This window comes from Aotus nancymaae, unplaced genomic scaffold (genome assembly GCF_030222135.1).
Source record: "Aotus nancymaae isolate 86718 unplaced genomic scaffold, 86718_ANA_hifiasm-v0.15.2.pri h1tg000041l, whole genome shotgun sequence".
Lineage (NCBI taxonomy): Eukaryota > Metazoa > Chordata > Mammalia > Primates > Aotidae > Aotus > Aotus nancymaae.
The window spans coordinates 20,567,824-20,584,180 of NW_026988455.1; the positions used below are offsets into that span (position 1 = coordinate 20,567,824).

General features: G+C 40.8%; 2 protein-coding genes across 3 annotated transcripts in view; one reads left to right on the forward strand and one right to left on the reverse strand.

Annotated features, from left to right (window-relative positions):
* The window catches only part of CENPP (centromere protein P), a 282,767-nt gene that overhangs the window by 225,539 nt on the left and 40,871 nt on the right, over nucleotides 1-16,357 (forward strand). The gene's annotated exons all lie outside the window — the stretch shown is intronic.
* LOC110569002 (large ribosomal subunit protein eL27-like) lies at nucleotides 1,734-2,180 on the reverse strand. Its single transcript, XM_064361575.1, has one exon. The coding sequence runs from the start codon at nucleotides 2,178-2,180 to the stop codon at nucleotides 1,770-1,772; it is 411 nt and encodes a 136-aa protein (XP_064217645.1). The 3' UTR covers nucleotides 1,734-1,769.

A 16,357-nucleotide genomic window follows, 5' to 3' on the forward strand; every position in this document is an offset into this window, starting at 1 on the left:
AGTATTTCTAGTTAGTTATGCATGTGAAGGGATGTAAGGATTGAGGCAAGAGTACAGATGAAGGTTCACATATGATATTCTAAATGTGTAAAAGTTACACCACAAGCCAGCAATCAGTTAAATTAATTATGTTTATTCTTATCTTGAAAAGTATTTTTCATAACAACCTGGAAAGCCAAGTTCCAATTTAGAATCCTGAACTCCTCAGAATCCACTTACACCAGAACATGGTGGTTTAGGAAGGAGCCAGTACACAGCCTGCCATGCTTTTCTACCCTATGCCATGACCTACCTGTTCCTCCAAGCTAATTCCCCAGCTCCATAGGAGCAGCTACCCTCTGGCCCTGGGGTTGCTTGTACTAGCAGCGTGGTCTGTCTTCAGGGTGATAGAGCCAGGGAAGAGGAATACATCAGCCTTGGAAACAAAGTTACTTGGGCAGGGAATTCCAGGCCACCAGATACTCAGAGCATATCCTGGGGAGGTGGCTGTGAGAGAGCACATAGACATCTTGCTTAGTGGCCAAGCAGGGCCCATGTCACAGACCCCTCTTGTCCAGGTTTAAGTGTGTTGCTGGGATTAGAAGCCAGGAATTACCGTGAGTGGAACCCATGGTTTCAGGCAAGAAAATTTGGGTGAAAAATATATAGTACTGTTATATAGTAAGGAGTTAGGTGTAGAAGTCTTACTGTGATATAGCATACTTCCCCAAAATGATGTGCTATGCTTTTTGTTTTGTTTTGTTTCTTGAGACAGGATCTCATTCTGTCACCCAAGCTGGACTGCAGTGGCACGACCACAGCCTACTGTAGCCTCAACCTCCCAGGCTCAAGCGATCCTCCCACCTTAGCCTCACAAATATCTGGGACCACGGGTGCAAACCACCACACCTGGCTAATTTATTTTATTTTTCTGTAAGTTATTGGGGTACAGATGGTATTTGGTTACATGAGTAAGTTCTTTAGTGGTGATTTGTAAGATTTTGGTGCACCCATCACCTGAGCAGTATACCCTGCACCCTATTTGTAGTATTTTATCCCTCACCCCCTCCCACTCTTCACCCCAAGTCCCCAAGTCCATTGTATCATTCTTATGCCTTTGCATCCTCATAGCTTAGCTCCCACATATCAGTGAGAGTAACTTGACTTAGAATAATAGGGTCCAATCTCATCCAGGTCAATGCAAATGCTGTTAATGCATTCCTTTTTATGGCTGCATAGTATTTCATTATATATCTCTCTCTCTCTCTCAGAAAAAGAAACTCTAGGGTGTGTGTGTGTATACAGACACACACACACACACACACACACGATGGAATACTATGCAGCCATAAAAAGGAATGCATTAAAAAAGGAAAGCTATTAAAAAAAAAGAATAGGCCGGGCGCGGTGGCTCACGCCTGTAATCCCAGCACTTTGGGAGGCTGAGGCGGGTGGATCACGAGGTCAAGAGATCGAGACCATCCTGGTCAACATGGTGAAACCCCGTCTCTACTAAAAATACAAAAAAAATTAGCCGGGCATGGTGGCGCATGCCTGTAATCCCAGCTATTCAGGAGGCTGAGGCAGGAGAGTTGCCTGAACCCAGGAGGCAGAGGTTGCGGTGAGCCGAGGTCGCGCCATTGCACTCCAGCCTGGGTAACAAGAGCAAAACTCTGTCTCAAAAAAAAAAAAAAAAAAAAAAAAAGAATAAAAAGAAACTATGATGTATGTGTATTTTTTTCTTTTCCTTTTTTTTTTCTTTTTCTTTTTTAATGACCAAAACAAAGCATCTAAAACCGTAGCTTCTGGAAGAACCACTTGTTCTTGCCTGTCTTGTATCTCTCCTCAAACTTGACCTTGGCCTCTCGTTGGGCCTTGCGTTTAAGGGCAGGATCTCTGAAGACATCCTTATTGACGACAGTTTTGTCCAAGGGGATGTCCGCAGAGTACCTTGTGGGCATCAAGTGATTGTAGTTATAAACTTTCACAAAAGACTTGATCTTTAACCTCTTGGTGATCATCTTCTTGCCCATGGCAGCTGTCACTTTGCGGGGATAGTGGTCAATTCCAGCCAGCAAAGCATGGCTGTAGGGGCGATCTGAGGTGCCATCATCAATGTTCTTCACGATGACGGCTTTACGTCCAGAGTAGCATCCAGCCAGGACAAGCGCCACCTTCCCAGGTTTCATGAACTTGCTCATTTCGGCAGCACCCACTCGGGTCTACAGCAAAAAGGCCCTTTTTTTTTTTTTTTTTTTTTTTTTTTTCTGGAGTCAGAGTTTCACTCTTGCTGCCCAGGCTGAAGTGCAATGGCACGATCTCAGCTCACTGCAACCTCTGCCTCCTGGGTTCAAGCTATTCTTGGGCCTTCTGAGTAGCTGGGATTACAGGTGCCCACCACCACACCTGGCTAATTTTATCTTTGTATTTTTAATAGAGATGGAGTTTCACCATGTTGGCCAGGCTGGTCTCAAACTCCTGACCTCAGGTGATCCACCCGCCTCGGCCTCCCAAAGTACTGGAATTATAGATGTGATCCACCACACCCAGCCATATGCCATAGTTTCTTAATTCACTCGTTGATTGATGGGCATTTGTGTTGGTTCCACGATTTTGCAATTGTGAATTGTGCTGCTATAAATATGCGTGTCCAAGTATCTTTTCCAAATAATGACTTCTTTTCCTCTGGGTAGATACCCAGTAGTGAAACTGCTGGATCAAATGGTAGTTCTACTTTTAGTTCTTTAAGGAATCTCCACACTGTTTTCCATAGTGGCTGTACTAGTTTCCATTCCCACCAGCAGTGTAGAAATGTTCCCTGTTCATTGCATCCATGCCAACATCTACTGTTTTTTGATTTTTTGATTATGGCCATTCTTGTAGGAGTAAGGTGGTATCTCATTGTAGTTTTGATTTGCATTTCCCTGCTCATTAGTGATGTTGAACATTTTTTCATATGTTTACTGGCCATTTATATGTCTTTTGAGGATTGTTTATTCATTTCCTTAGCCCACTTTTTGATGTGATTGTTTTTTTCTTACTGATTTGTTTGGGTTCATTTTAGATTCTGGATATTAGTCCTTTGTCAGATGTATAAATTATGAAGATTTTCTCCCACTCTGTTGGTTGTCTGTTTACACTGCTGACTGTTCCTTTTGCCGGGCAAAAGCTCTTTAGTTTAATTAGGTCTCAGCTATTTACCTTTGTTTTTATTGCATTTGCTTTTGGGTTCTTGGTCATGAAATCCTTGCCTGAGCCAATGTCTATTTATTTATTTTATTTTATTTTTTCTTCTTCATTTTCTTTTTTCTTTTTTTTTTTTTTAAGTCAATATCTAGTTTTTCCAATGTTATCTTCTAGAATTTTTTGCATTTTCAGGTCTTAGGTTTAAGTCTTTAATCCATCTTGAGTTGATTTTTGTATAAGGTAAGAGATGAGGATCCAGTTTCATTCTCCTACATGTGGCTAGCCAATTATCCCAGTACCATTTGTTGAAAAGGGTATCCTTTCCCCACTTTGTGTTTTTGTTTGCTTTGTCAAAGATCAGTTAGCTTTAAGTATTGAGGTTTATTTCTGGGTTGTCTATTCTGTTCCATTGGTCTTTGTGCCTATTTTTATACCAGTACCATGCTGTTTTGGTAACTATGGCCTCCTAGTATAGTTTGAAATCAGGTAGTGTGATGCCTCTAGATTTGTACTTTTTGCTTAGTCTTGCTCTGGCTATGCAGGCTCTTTTTTGGTTCCATATGAATTTTAGAATTGTTTTTTCTTATTCTGTGAAGAAGGATGGTAGTATTTTGATGGGAATTGCATTGAATTTGTAGATTGATTTTAGCAGTATGATCATTTTCACAATATTGGTTCTACCCACCCATGGGTAGAGCATGGGATATATTTCCATTTATTTATGTTGTCTATGATTTCTTTCAGCAGTGTTTTGTAGTTTTCCTTGTAGAGGTCTTTCGACTCCTTGGTTAGAAATATTCCTAAGTATTTTATTTTTATTTTTTTGCAGCTATTGTAAAAGGGGTTGAGTTCTTGATTTAATTCTCCACTTGGTTGCTGTTGGTGTGTAGAAGAACTACTGATTTGTGTACATTAATCTTGTATCGAGAAACTTTGCTGAATTCTTTTATCAGTTCTAGGAGCTTTCTGGAGGAGTCCTTAGGATTTTCAAGGTAATCAATCATATTGTCAGCAAACAGTGACAGTTTGATTTCCTCTTTACTGATCTGGATGCCCTTTATTTCTTTCTCTTGTCTGATTGCTCTAGCTAGGACTTCCAATACTATGTTGAAGAGAAGTGGTGAAAGTCAGCATCCTTGTCTTGTTCCAGTTCTTGGAGAGAATGCTTTCAACTTTTCCCCATTCAGTATTATGTTGGCTGTGGGTTTGTCATAGATGGCTTTTCTTACATTAAGATATGTCCCTTGTATGCCGATTTTGCTGAGAGTTTTAATCATAAAGGGATGCTGGATTTTGTCAAATGCTTTTTCCTCATCTATTGAGATTATCATGTGATTTTTGTTTTTAATTCCTTTTTTTTTTTCAAAACGGAGTTTCGCTCGTTGCCCAGGCTGGAGTGCAATGGTGCAATCTCGACTCACTGCAGCCTCCATCTCCCAGGTTCAAGTGATTCTCCTGCCTCAGCCTCCCAAGTAGTTGGGATTACAGGCGTGTGCCACCACTCTGGGCTAATTTTTTGTATTTAGTAGAGATGGGGTTTCACCATGTTGGTCAGGCTGGTCTCAAACGCCTGACCCCAGGTGATCCACCCACCTCAGCCTCCCAAAGTGCTGGGATTACAAGCATGAACCATGGTACCTGGCTTTGTTTTTAATTCTGTTTATGTGGTGTATCACGTTTATTGACTTGCATAGTTAAACCATCCCTGCAGCCCTGGTATGAAACCCTCTTGATAATGATGGATTATCTTTTTGATACGTTGTTGGATTCAGTTAGCTAGTATTTTGTGGGTTTTTGTTTTGTTTTTTTCTGAGATGGAGTCTTGCTCTGTCACCCAGGCTGGAGTGCAGTCAGCTCACTACAACCTCCGCTTCCCAGCTTCAAGCAATTCTACTGCCTCAGCCTCCTGAGTAGCTGGGATTACAGGTGCCCGCCGCTGCGTCTGGCTAATTTTTGTATTTTTAGTAGAGACGGGGTTTCACCATGTTGGCAAGGCTGGTCTGAAGCTCCTGACCTTATGATCCACCAGACTTAAGACTTAGCCTCCCGAAGTGCTGAGATTACAGGCATGAGCCACTGCACCTAGCCTTCGGTTAACTAGTATTTTGTTAAGGATTTTAGTATCTACGTCCATCAAGGAATTGGTCTGTAGTTTTTTTGTGCATATTTTTTGTTTGTTTTTGGGTTGTGTCCTTTACTGGTTTTGGTATTAAGGTGATGCTGGCTTCATAGAATGAGGGAGGGTTCCTTCTTTCTCTGTCTTGTGGAATGGTGTCAAAAGGATTTGTATAAATTCTTCTTTTGAATGTCTGGTAGAATTCTGCTGTGAATCCCTCTGGTCTTGGACTTTTTAAATATTGTTAGTAATTTTTAAATTACCATTTGGGTCTTGCTGCTTGTTATTGGTCTGTTCAGGGTATCTAATTCCTGATTTAAGCTATGAAGGTTGAACTTTCCCAGGAATTTATTCATCTTTTCTAGGTTTTCTAGTGTATGTGCGTTAAGGTGTTCATAGTAGCCTTGAGTGATCTTTTCTATTTTATTGATATCGGTTGTAATATCACCTGTTTTGTTTCTTAATGAAGTTATTTGGATTTTATCGCTTCTTTTCTTGGTTAATCTTGCTAATGACCTATCAATTTTATTTATCTTTTCAAAGAACCAACTTTTTGTTTCATTTATCTTTTGTATTTTGTTTGTTTGTTTGTTTAATCTGATCTTGGTTATTTTCTTTCTTCTGCTGGGTGTGAGTTTGGTTTGTTCTTGTTTCTCTAGTTCCTTGAGGTATGACCTTAGGTTGTCTGTTTTTGCTCTTTCAGACTTTTTGATGTAGGCGTTTAGGGCTATGAACTGTTCTCTTAGCATTGCCTTTGCCATATCCCAGAGGTTTTGATAGGTTGTGTCATTATTGTCATTCAGTTTGAAGAATTTTTAAATTTCCATCTTGCTTTCATTTTTGACCCAGTGCTCATTCAAAAGCAGGTTATTTAATTTCCATGTGTTTGCATAGTTTTGAAGTTTCCTTTTGGAGTTGATTTCCAGTTTTATTCCACTGTAGTCTGAGAGAGTGCTTCATATAATTTCAATTTTCTTAAATTTATTGGGGGTCATTTTATGGCCTATTATATGGTCTATCTTGAAGAAAGTTCCATGTGCTCTTGAATAGAATGTGTATTCTGTGGTTGTTGGGTGAAATGTTCTGTATATATCTGTCAAGTCCATTTGTTCCAAGGTATAGTTTAAATCTGTTGTTTCTTTGTTGATTTTCTGTCTTGATGGCCTGTCTAGTACTGGCAGTGGAGTACTGAAGGCTCCCACTATTACTGTGTTGCTGTCCATCTCATTTCTTAAGACTGTTAGTAATTGTTTTACAAATTTAGGCATGCCGGTGTTAGGTGCATATATATTTGGGATTGTGATATTTTCCTGTTGGACACGACCTTTTACCATTATGTAATGTTCCTCTTTGTCTCTTTTAATCACTGTTGATTTAAAGTTTGTTTTGTCTGATATAAGAATAGCTATCCCTGCTTGCTTTTGGTATCCATTTGCATGAAATGCCTTTTTCTACCCCTTTAAGTTTATGTGAGTCCTTATGTGTTAAATGAGTCTCCTGAAGGCAGCAGATAGTTGGGTTGGTGAGTTCTTATCTATTCTGCTGTTCTGTATATTTTAAGTGGAGCATTAGGCCATTTACACTCAATTCCATGTTAACATTGAGTGTAAATAGCCTAATGCTCAATTGCACCATTGCATTCATCATGCTCTTTGTTGCCTGTGTACTTTGTGGTGTTTTTTTATTTTGTTACTTGCTTTTGCTTTTTGGCTTTTATCTTTGTTTTATAGGTCCTGTGTGATTTATCCTTTAAAGCGATTCTGTTTTGATGTGTTTCCAGGATTTGTTTCAAGATTTAGAGCTTCTTTTAATGGTTCATATAGGAGCGGCTTAGTAATAGCCAATTCTCTCAGCATTTGTTTGTTTGAAAACAACTGTATCTTTCCTCCATATATGATGCTGAGTTTTGCTGAATACAAAATTCTTGGCCAATAATTGTTTGTTTGAGAAGTAGGGCCCCAATCCCTTCTAGCTTTTAGGGTTTCTGCTGAGAAATCTGCTGGTAATCTGATAGGTTTTCCTTTATAGGTTACCTGGTGCTTCTGTCTCATAGCTCTTAAGATTCTTTCCTTTGTCTTAACTTTGGATAACCTGATGACAATGTGTGTAGGTGAAGATCTTTTTGTGATGAATTTCCCAGGTGTTCTTTGTGCTTTTTGTATTTGGATGTCTGGCTCTCTAGCTATGCTGGGGATGTTTTCCTTGATTATTCCCCCAAATATGTTTTACAAGCTTTTAGAATTCTCTTCTTCCTCAGGAACACCGATTATTCTTAGTCCTTTAACATAATCCCAGACTTCTTGGAGGCTTTGTTCATATTTTCTTATTCTTTTTTCTTTGTCTTTGTTGGACTGGGTTAATTCGAAGACCTTGTCTTCAAGCTCTGAATTTCTTTCATCTACTTGTTCATTTCTACTGTTGAGACTTTCCAGAGTATTTTGCATTTCTAAAAGTGTGTCTGAAGTTTCCTGAATTTTTGATTATTTTTTCTTTAAGCTATCTATTTCATTGAATATTTCTCCCTTTATTTCTTGTATCTTTTTTTTTTTTCTTTGCTTTGAGCTTTGCCTTTCTCTGGTCCCTTCTGATTAGCTTAAAAACTAACCTCCTGAATTCTTTTTCAAGTAAACCAGGGATTCCTTCTTGGTTTCAATCCATTGCTGGCAAACTAGTGTGATTTTTGGGGGTAGTGTCAAAGAGCCTTGTTTTGTCATATTACTAGTGTTGGTTTTCTGGTTCCTTCTCATTGGGGTAGTCTCTATCAGAGGAAAGATCTAGGGCTGAAGGCTGTTGTTCAGATTCTTTTGTCCCACAGGGTGTTCTCTTGATGTAGTACTCTCCCTTTTTTCCTATGGATGTGGCTTCCTGTGAGCCAAACTACAGTGATTATTGTCTTCTGGGTCTAGCCACCCAGGAAGTCTACCTGGCTCTGGGCTGGTACTGGGAATTTTCTGCACAGAGTCTTGTGATGTGAACCATCTATGGGTCTCTCAGCCATGGATACCAGCGCCTGTTTTGGATGGAGGTGGTAGAGTGTGCAATGGACTCCATGAGGGTCCTTAGCTTTGGTGGTTTAATGCTCTATTTTTGTGGGGGTTGGCCTCCTGCCAGGAGGTGGTACTTCCCAGAAGGCATCAGCTGTAGTAGTGTAGAGAGGGACCTGCAGTGGCCGAGATCCTAGAACTCTCAAGATTATAGGACCTTTCTCTTCAGCTACCAGGGTGGATAGGAAAGGACCATCAGATAGGGACAGGACCAGGTATGTCTGAGCTCAGACTCTTCTTGGGCAAGTCTTGCAGCAGCTGCTGTGGAGGATGGAGTGAGATTCCCAGGTCACTGGAGTTGTGTACCTAGGAGGATTATGGCTGCCTGCGCTGAGTCATGCAGGTTCTCAGGGAAGTGAGAGAAAGACGGCAGCCCCAAGTCTGTTTCTGGGCAGAGGGTGAGAGGGGCTTGAAAACTTGCCCGAGGCTGTCCACCTCCCAGCTGCCAAAGAAAAGGGCTTTAGTTCTTCCCTGGCCTGTGAAGTCTCCACACCAGATTCGTGCATTCCCGCCAAGTTCTGGCCAGGAGGTTTCTTGCCCCATTCAAATTGTTACAAAGTTCAGCTAGAGAATTCCTTCTCCCTGTGGAGTTTTCCCCCTGCTCCTCTGGCCACCCTCCCAACGGATCCCTGTGGTCAGGCAGGAATGGGCTGCTTGGGGACCCAGTGAGCTCCCAGGACCTTTCTGCTGCTTCCTCTACGCCTGTATTTCACTCAGCTCTCTATCTTGACTCAGCTCCAGGTAAAGTAGGAAACTTCTCCTGCAAACAGACCTTCAGCTTCTCCAGGGTGGGTATGTGTTTGGGAGAGGAGGGTCTCCCTTTCCTGCTTCCACAGTTGGGCCACTCACAGTAGTTGGGGTGTCTCCTGGGTCCTGCAGGAGCAGTCCACTTCCTTCAGAGGGTCTGTGGATCCTCTTGGGATTTCTGGTTTGTTCTTGCAGTCAATCTGGAGCTAAAATTCACAATGCAAGCCTCTGCGTGCTGCTCTATCTGGAGCTGCAAACTAGTCCTGCCTTCCATCTGCCATGATCCCCTCCATCTCCTCATTTTTTTAATTTTTTATTTATTTATTTATTTTTGTAGAGATGGGCTCAAGCGATCCTCCTGCTTACGCTCCCAAAGTTTTGAGATTACAGATGTGAGCCACCATGCCGGCTGCATCCTATGTTTTTAAATGTGTTCTGCTGATGAAATAAGGGAAGCTCTTGATTTGTAACACAAATCAAGGAAACCAGTCTGGGCCTGGTGCAATGGCTTAAGCCTGTAGTCCCAGCACTTTGGAAGGCCAAAACACAAGGATCACTTGAGCAACAAAGCAAGACCCCATCTCTACAAAACATTTAGAAGTTAGCTGGGCAAGGTGGTACATATGTCTGTAGACCCTGCTACTTGGGAGGCTGAGGTGGAAGGATCACTTGAGCCCAGGAGTTTGAGGCTGCAGTGAGCTGTGATTATGCCATTGCACTCCAGCCTGGGTGACACAGCAAGACCCTGACTCTAAAAGAAATGAAACAAAAAGAAAGAGAAGAAAATAAAGAAAAAAAATCTGTCATAGTCTAGTTTGGAGGGAACAAAAAACAAACTAGATAAACATGTGAGTGGCCAGTAGGTTCTCATATGACTGAAGAGAGCATTATCATGAACTTGTCCATGACAGCAAAAGATCATATGTCAATGTTAAAAGGTGAGAAATTTGGTCACCAATACCTTGGTGTTGCGTCATGAAGTTTGCCATCTAGTCTTGGGTGTGAACCCATACATCCCCAGTTTCCATCCTTTTGGACATGACCCAAAGCTGATTGCATTCTTAAGTAGGCTAAACTATCTAGCATTACATTACAGCCTAAGTGTTCAGTGATGGACAGCGACAATGTCCAGGTGGGGTCACAGTGGAGCCTGTCTGACAGCACCCTTGAATCAGGAGCATGGCAGTTTGTATAATCTTAATCTGTTCTTAGCCTACTTAAGCATCCATCAGCCAAAAATAATCTTCCTATATCCTGTTTGGCTGTCCTGAAACTGCCTTTATTCCTTCATGCCATTCTCTGCTCCATTTCTTTAAAAAGTAATCTACAGGAAATGCCTCCATGTATTCACCTTCCATTTATTCCTTATTCTACCACATTCTGCTTCTGCATTTCTGACTCTTAGAAAACTCCAGTCTCAAAAGTCCCAGTGGCTCCAATCCTTTCTATTAGCCTTCTTTTTTCTCGTCTTTTTTTTTTTTAATTGGTTACCCAACTCTTGGAAGTCAATCTGCTCTTCTGCTTTTCTGACTTTTTTTCTCAACACCTCGTACTGGTTCCCCTCCACTACAACCTTTGTCCATGTCTTAAACGATGATGCTCCCAGGTTTCCTCTTGGCCCTCTTGTCTTACCATTCTTGCTCTCCCTTATGATCTGTTTCATTCATTAAATAAGCATAAATGAGCACCTCCATTAATCACATTGCTTTACTATATGCTAATGAGTTACATATCTGTTTTGAGTTCTGAGCTCTCTCCTGAGCTTCATACTCAGCTTAAATTGCCAGCTTCCATTTGGTCACCTTGCTTTGATTTCTCCCAAGCACTGCCTCAGCACATCTACAAGAGCAAAACATACTATCGTCTCTGTTCCTCCCCTTACCCCTAAAACTTGTTATTCCTCCAATATCCCTTATTGTAGATAATTCATGGAACTGCAGAAATGCAAGATTTACCTAACAGTTGGTTTTAGGTCTGGATTTTAACATTTAGCTTTTTATAAGTTTGGGCTTGGATGGATATAGTGAGTTTATACTATGTCCCTACAGCAGGAAATTGTTTTTGCTTATCTAAACCAACCTGTTTTAACACTTGTAATATTCTGGCAAGAGTTCAGGAAGAGTTTAAATTACAGGACAAACTTTGTATGAAGAAAACCACATTTGGTATTTATAGTTTAATTTCCCTTCTTAAAAACTACATTAAGTCATTTTTTACCACAAGGGTATGCAGTCAAAGCTAAAAATGTTATTTATGTTATTCCGCATTGAAGTCATTTTGTAGAGTTTTAAAGTAACCTAGGAGTAGACATTTTTGGTTTGCTCATTGGCAGAATCAGATTCTTACCTGTTCCTACATACAGTATACCTGACAGGTGATAAGAAGAGCCAGATGGGAGAGAAACAAGCCACCATGAATGAGCACCTACTGGCTGCCAGATGCCTGGTTCTTTGGTAGGCACTGTGCACGTGTAGTCTCAAGAAATTCTTCAACCCACTGATGTGTGCTCTTATCCTCCAGTTTACAGAGGAGGAAAACTGAAGTGTCACAGAAGCTAAATGCCTTTTCAGGTTAACTGAAAAGTCACTGGTCAGTGCTTCTTTTCCTCACACCAGACACTGAAAGACACATATTCAGATGCCTTTGAGATGAAAACTAGATGGTTTGAATACCCGAATTTGGTGACAGATCACTGCAAAAGAGTCAGAACTGGAATTCAGACCTCAGCTAGGCCACTTGCCTCACAGTGAGGATTGCATAAGTCACATTTCCCTTCTGGAACTCAGTGTTCTTATCTTTTTATTTATTTATTTATTTTGAGATGGAGTTTTTCTCTTGTTGCCCAGGCTGGAGTGTAATGGCGTGATCTTGGCTCGCTGCAACCTCCGCCTCCCGGGTTCAAGCGATTCTCCTGCCTCTGCCTCCCAAGTAACTGGGATTACAGGCACCCTCCACCATGCCCAGCTAATTTTTGTATTTTTAGTAGAGACGGGATTTCAGTGTTGGCCAGGCTGTTCTTGAACTCCTGACCTCAGGTGATCGCCTGCCTCAGCCTCCCAAAGTGCTGGGATTATAGCCATGAGCCACCGGGCCCCAAGGTTTATATCTTTAAAATGAGATAAATTCAAGATTTTGTAGGTTGTTTCTCTTTCATACTATAGGGTGTGGTGTTCTGGGCTTGGAAAGCAGACAGCCATAGCCACAGCTCCAGAGCTGTTCTTTTCCCTACAATTTTCCTTCTGCAAACCCTGAAACTGATGCTTAGCGTGAGGTTTGTGAGAAAATTACACGTATGGTAGTTTTAACATTTGCTGGGAATGGGGATTCTTTTCCACTGATATACTGTCTGAAGGATATGGCTGTAAACCAGAGTGACCACAGTATTTACAAAAGTATTTATTGAAAAAGACGACTTTGGCAACTGATGTAACCCATCACTCATGTGGGGGATAAAGAGAAGTTCACTTGAGGTTTAATAAATCAAAACATAGTGTTTGTCCACAGCCTCATTTTTTCCCCATTACTGGAAGATGATATCATCATTTTCATTTCCATTAGAATAGTGCCCAGGAGGATGAAAAATTAATATTAGCTGTTTTTATTGTGCTGTTTTTTGTTTTTAAAGAAAATTTTAGTTTCAATTCTGCCAGATATGTGAATGGGGTTTTCAAACTATACCCGAGGATTCATGGCATTTTTATTAAGAACTGTGTCGTGGAAATGACTGACTTTTCTTTTATGTATACAAGGATTATTCTTTTAAAGCCTCAAGGCTCCACTTTTTGATAACCTTCTCTTTCCCTCAATCCCTAACTTAAATATCATGCCTTCCAAGAAGCATTCTCCTGCTTCATGGTGCTCCCATAGCACCCCACTTACTCTGCTACACCAGGACTCATTTCTCTCTGCTTTATGTTATGAATGGCAGTTACCATCTGTTTTCCCCAGCAATACATGAATTCCTTGAGGACTTACACATATGTGTATCAGTGTATCATTTTTATTGAGTGCATGTTGAGTATAATAATAAAGTATAGCTCTTAACAGTCTATTAGAGTTGACAGTCAATAGGAAGGGATCAAATTACTGTCTCTATGTAAAACAGTGTGATCATTCTGTGATTGCAGAAATGTGAAGTTATTTTGGAAATCTACAGGAGAGTACAGTTCTGGAGTTGTTAAAGAATTAGAAAATGGTTTAGCAGAATTCAACACAGATGATCTTCCTTCAAACAATTATTTTGGTTTTTACCGAAAGAATTGGTAAGAGAGTGAGAGAGACTCCCACTCTCTTGTGTCTCCCTTCTTAATCTCTTTGGCTGGTTCCTCCTCCTCCTTCTCCCTCCTCCTCCCCTCTCCCCACCTCTCTTCCTCCTGTTCCTCACATGGGGTGGTATGAACATGATTGTGAGGCTGAAGGATTGAGTGCAGGAGGGGAATGGCCAGATCACAACAGGCTTTGGAAATGATAGTGAAGGTTTGGGACCCAAAGCCTATAGGGGAGGAACATAACCAGGTCTGCATGGTGAGGAGGAATTATTTATTTGTGTATGTATTCACTTAGCCAGTTACATACCAACAGGTCTGCATTTTAGAAAAATCACTGATTGTACTATGGTATATGAAGTGAATGGAAGGATCAACTCTAGAGGCAGGGCACCACTTAAAGGTTACTACACTTGCCTGGGCACAGTGGCTCACTCCTGTAATCCCAGCACTTTGGGAGGCCAAGGCTGGCAAATCACTTGAGGCTAGGAGTTCAAAACCAGCCTGACCAACGTGGAACTACCCCGTCTCTACTAAAAGTACAAAAATTTAGCCGGCTGTGATGGTGCATGCCTGTAATCCCAGCTACTCGGAAGGCTGAGGCACAAGAATTGCTTGAGCCTGGAGGCAGAGGTTGCAGTGAGCCAAGATCACACCACTGCACTCCAGCCTGGGCAACAGTACAAGACTCTATCTCAAAAACAATAAAATTAAATAAATAAAGGTTACTGCAGTAATCCAAGAGAAAGAGATTTCCTTACCAAGTTAGGGGGGAATTCAAGATATCATTAGGAAGTAAAATCAACAGGACTTAAGATTTAGTTGGGGCCGGGCGCAGTGGCTCACGCCTGTAATCCCAGCACTTTGGGAGGCCGAGGCGGGTGGATCACGAGGTCAAGAGATCGAGACCATCCTGGTCAACATGGTGAAACCCCGTCTCTACTAAAAGTACAAAAAATTAGCTGGGCATGGTGGCGCGTGCCTGTAATCCCAGTTGCTCAGGAGGCTGAGGCAGGAGAATTGCCTGAACCCGGGAGGCGGAAGTTGCGGTGAGCCAAGATCGCGCCATTGCACTCCAGCCTGGGTAACAAGAGCGAAACTCTGTCTCAAGAAAAAAAAAAAAAAAAAAAGATTTAGTTGGATGTAGGGAAAAGGAAGGAAGAGTAATCGAATATATGAAGCACAGGTTTTTGGCATGAGCAAAGGTATGGTAGGATAGCTATTTCCTCAGGTAAACACAGGTTTATAAAGAAAGTTAATATAATCTATTCTGTAGATCAAAAGAGAAATGTGAGCTGGATATATGAGATCTCTCAGAATGTGTATGACTGGTACTGAAGCCAAAAAACTGAATGAGATCAGTAACCAGACCATCTGGCAAGGTTTACAGAAATTACAGGAACTAAAAGAAGAGAACTGTAAAGCTCTCCAAAGTAAGCAGTTTCACACATTGTTGATAGAAATGTGAATTGATAGACTCTTTATGTAGGTCATTTGATCAGCCTTTACTAAATGTTAAGCCATTCTACTTCTAGGAATCTGTCCTACAAAAATATTTGTACGAATGTACAAAAATCTCTTACATGGGTATTCACTTATAGTGTATAAAATAGTAAAAAAAAATTACAAATAACCCAAATGATTATCAATAGAAGATTGGTTAAATTATAATATATTAGAGGATCTGGGGAGATGGTAGAGTAGTAAGCACCAGGAATCTATCTCCCTACCTCAACAACAGTTGCATTGGCAGAAGCCATCTGATGTAACTATTTTGGAACTCTGGAGTCTATTCAAGGCTTGCAACTTCTACAGTAGGGGTGTTGAATGTTTTGGCTTCCCTGCCTGGACCACATTGGAAGAACTGTCTTGGGCCACACATAAAACACACCAGCACTAATGATAGCTGATGAGCTTTAAAAAAAAAACTCATAATGTTTTAAGAAAGTTTACGAATTTTGTGTTGGACTGCATTCAAAGTCATCCTGGGTTGCATGCGGCCCGTAGGCCATGGGTTAGACAAGCTTGTTCTACAGAAATACTAGGTCAGTAAATTGTGGTTAATTCTGGTCAATTTCAGCTTTTAGCAAAGTAGTAGCTACCCCGCCCCAAGGCAGGCAGCTGTGCACAGGTTCCTGGACAATTCTGGGGGGCTAGCACTATCCTCCAAATATTGGGGATTTGTGCTCTGATTGCTGCTTCTGAACACAGAGATACAGACAAAGAGGTAGGTGACTACTGTTGCAACTTCCAGGGCATTTAAAGGGCTAGCATCCCCCAGTTTCATTTTTTTCTCTTTCCCCTTTTGGGAGCCACATATTAAAGACTAGGAGGATTCAAAAGCAACTGCATATACAGGGACAATTAAAAAGTGACCACACATGCTCAGGGAAAGGTATTGGTCAGAATACACCTGAGAAAACTTTTAAGTTTATACCTCAGGCTGATCCTTGGCAGAGAGACAATCTACAACAATCAGTAAAACAAAAATAATAAAAATAAAAACAGCAAACCTTAGGGAAGGAGAAGGGTCTGATTCTTAGTGTTACCATATTATTAGATTCAAATGTCCAGTTTTCAACAATAAAATTATTTTAGTATATGTGCTGCTGAAGTGAGCACAACAATAAAATTATAAGACATACAAAGAAACATAAAAGTATAGCCTTTCAAAGGAAAAAAATAAATCAACAGAAACTGTCCGTGAAGAAGACCTGATGGAAGCTCTACTAGATAAAGACTTTTTAAAAACTGTCTAAAGATGCTCATAGAACTAACGTTAAGATCTGGAGAAAGTCAAGAAAATTATTTATGAACAAAATGGAAATACCAACAAAGAGATGAAATCTAAAACAAGAAGTTTTGGAGCTGAAAACTATAATAACTGAAATGAAAAATTCACTAAAGGGATTCAGAAGCAGATTTGAGCAGAGAAATAATCAGCAAATTTGGAGATAGGGCAATGGAAATGATCAATTCTTAGGGACAGAAAGAAAAAAGACTGCAAAAAAGTGAACGTA

What these genes read in the sequence shown, in the direction of transcription:
- LOC110569002 (XM_064361575.1), bottom strand. Translation starts at nt 2,180, where the DNA reads ATGAGCAAGTTCATGAAACCTGGGAAGGTGGCGCTTGTCCTGGCTGGA.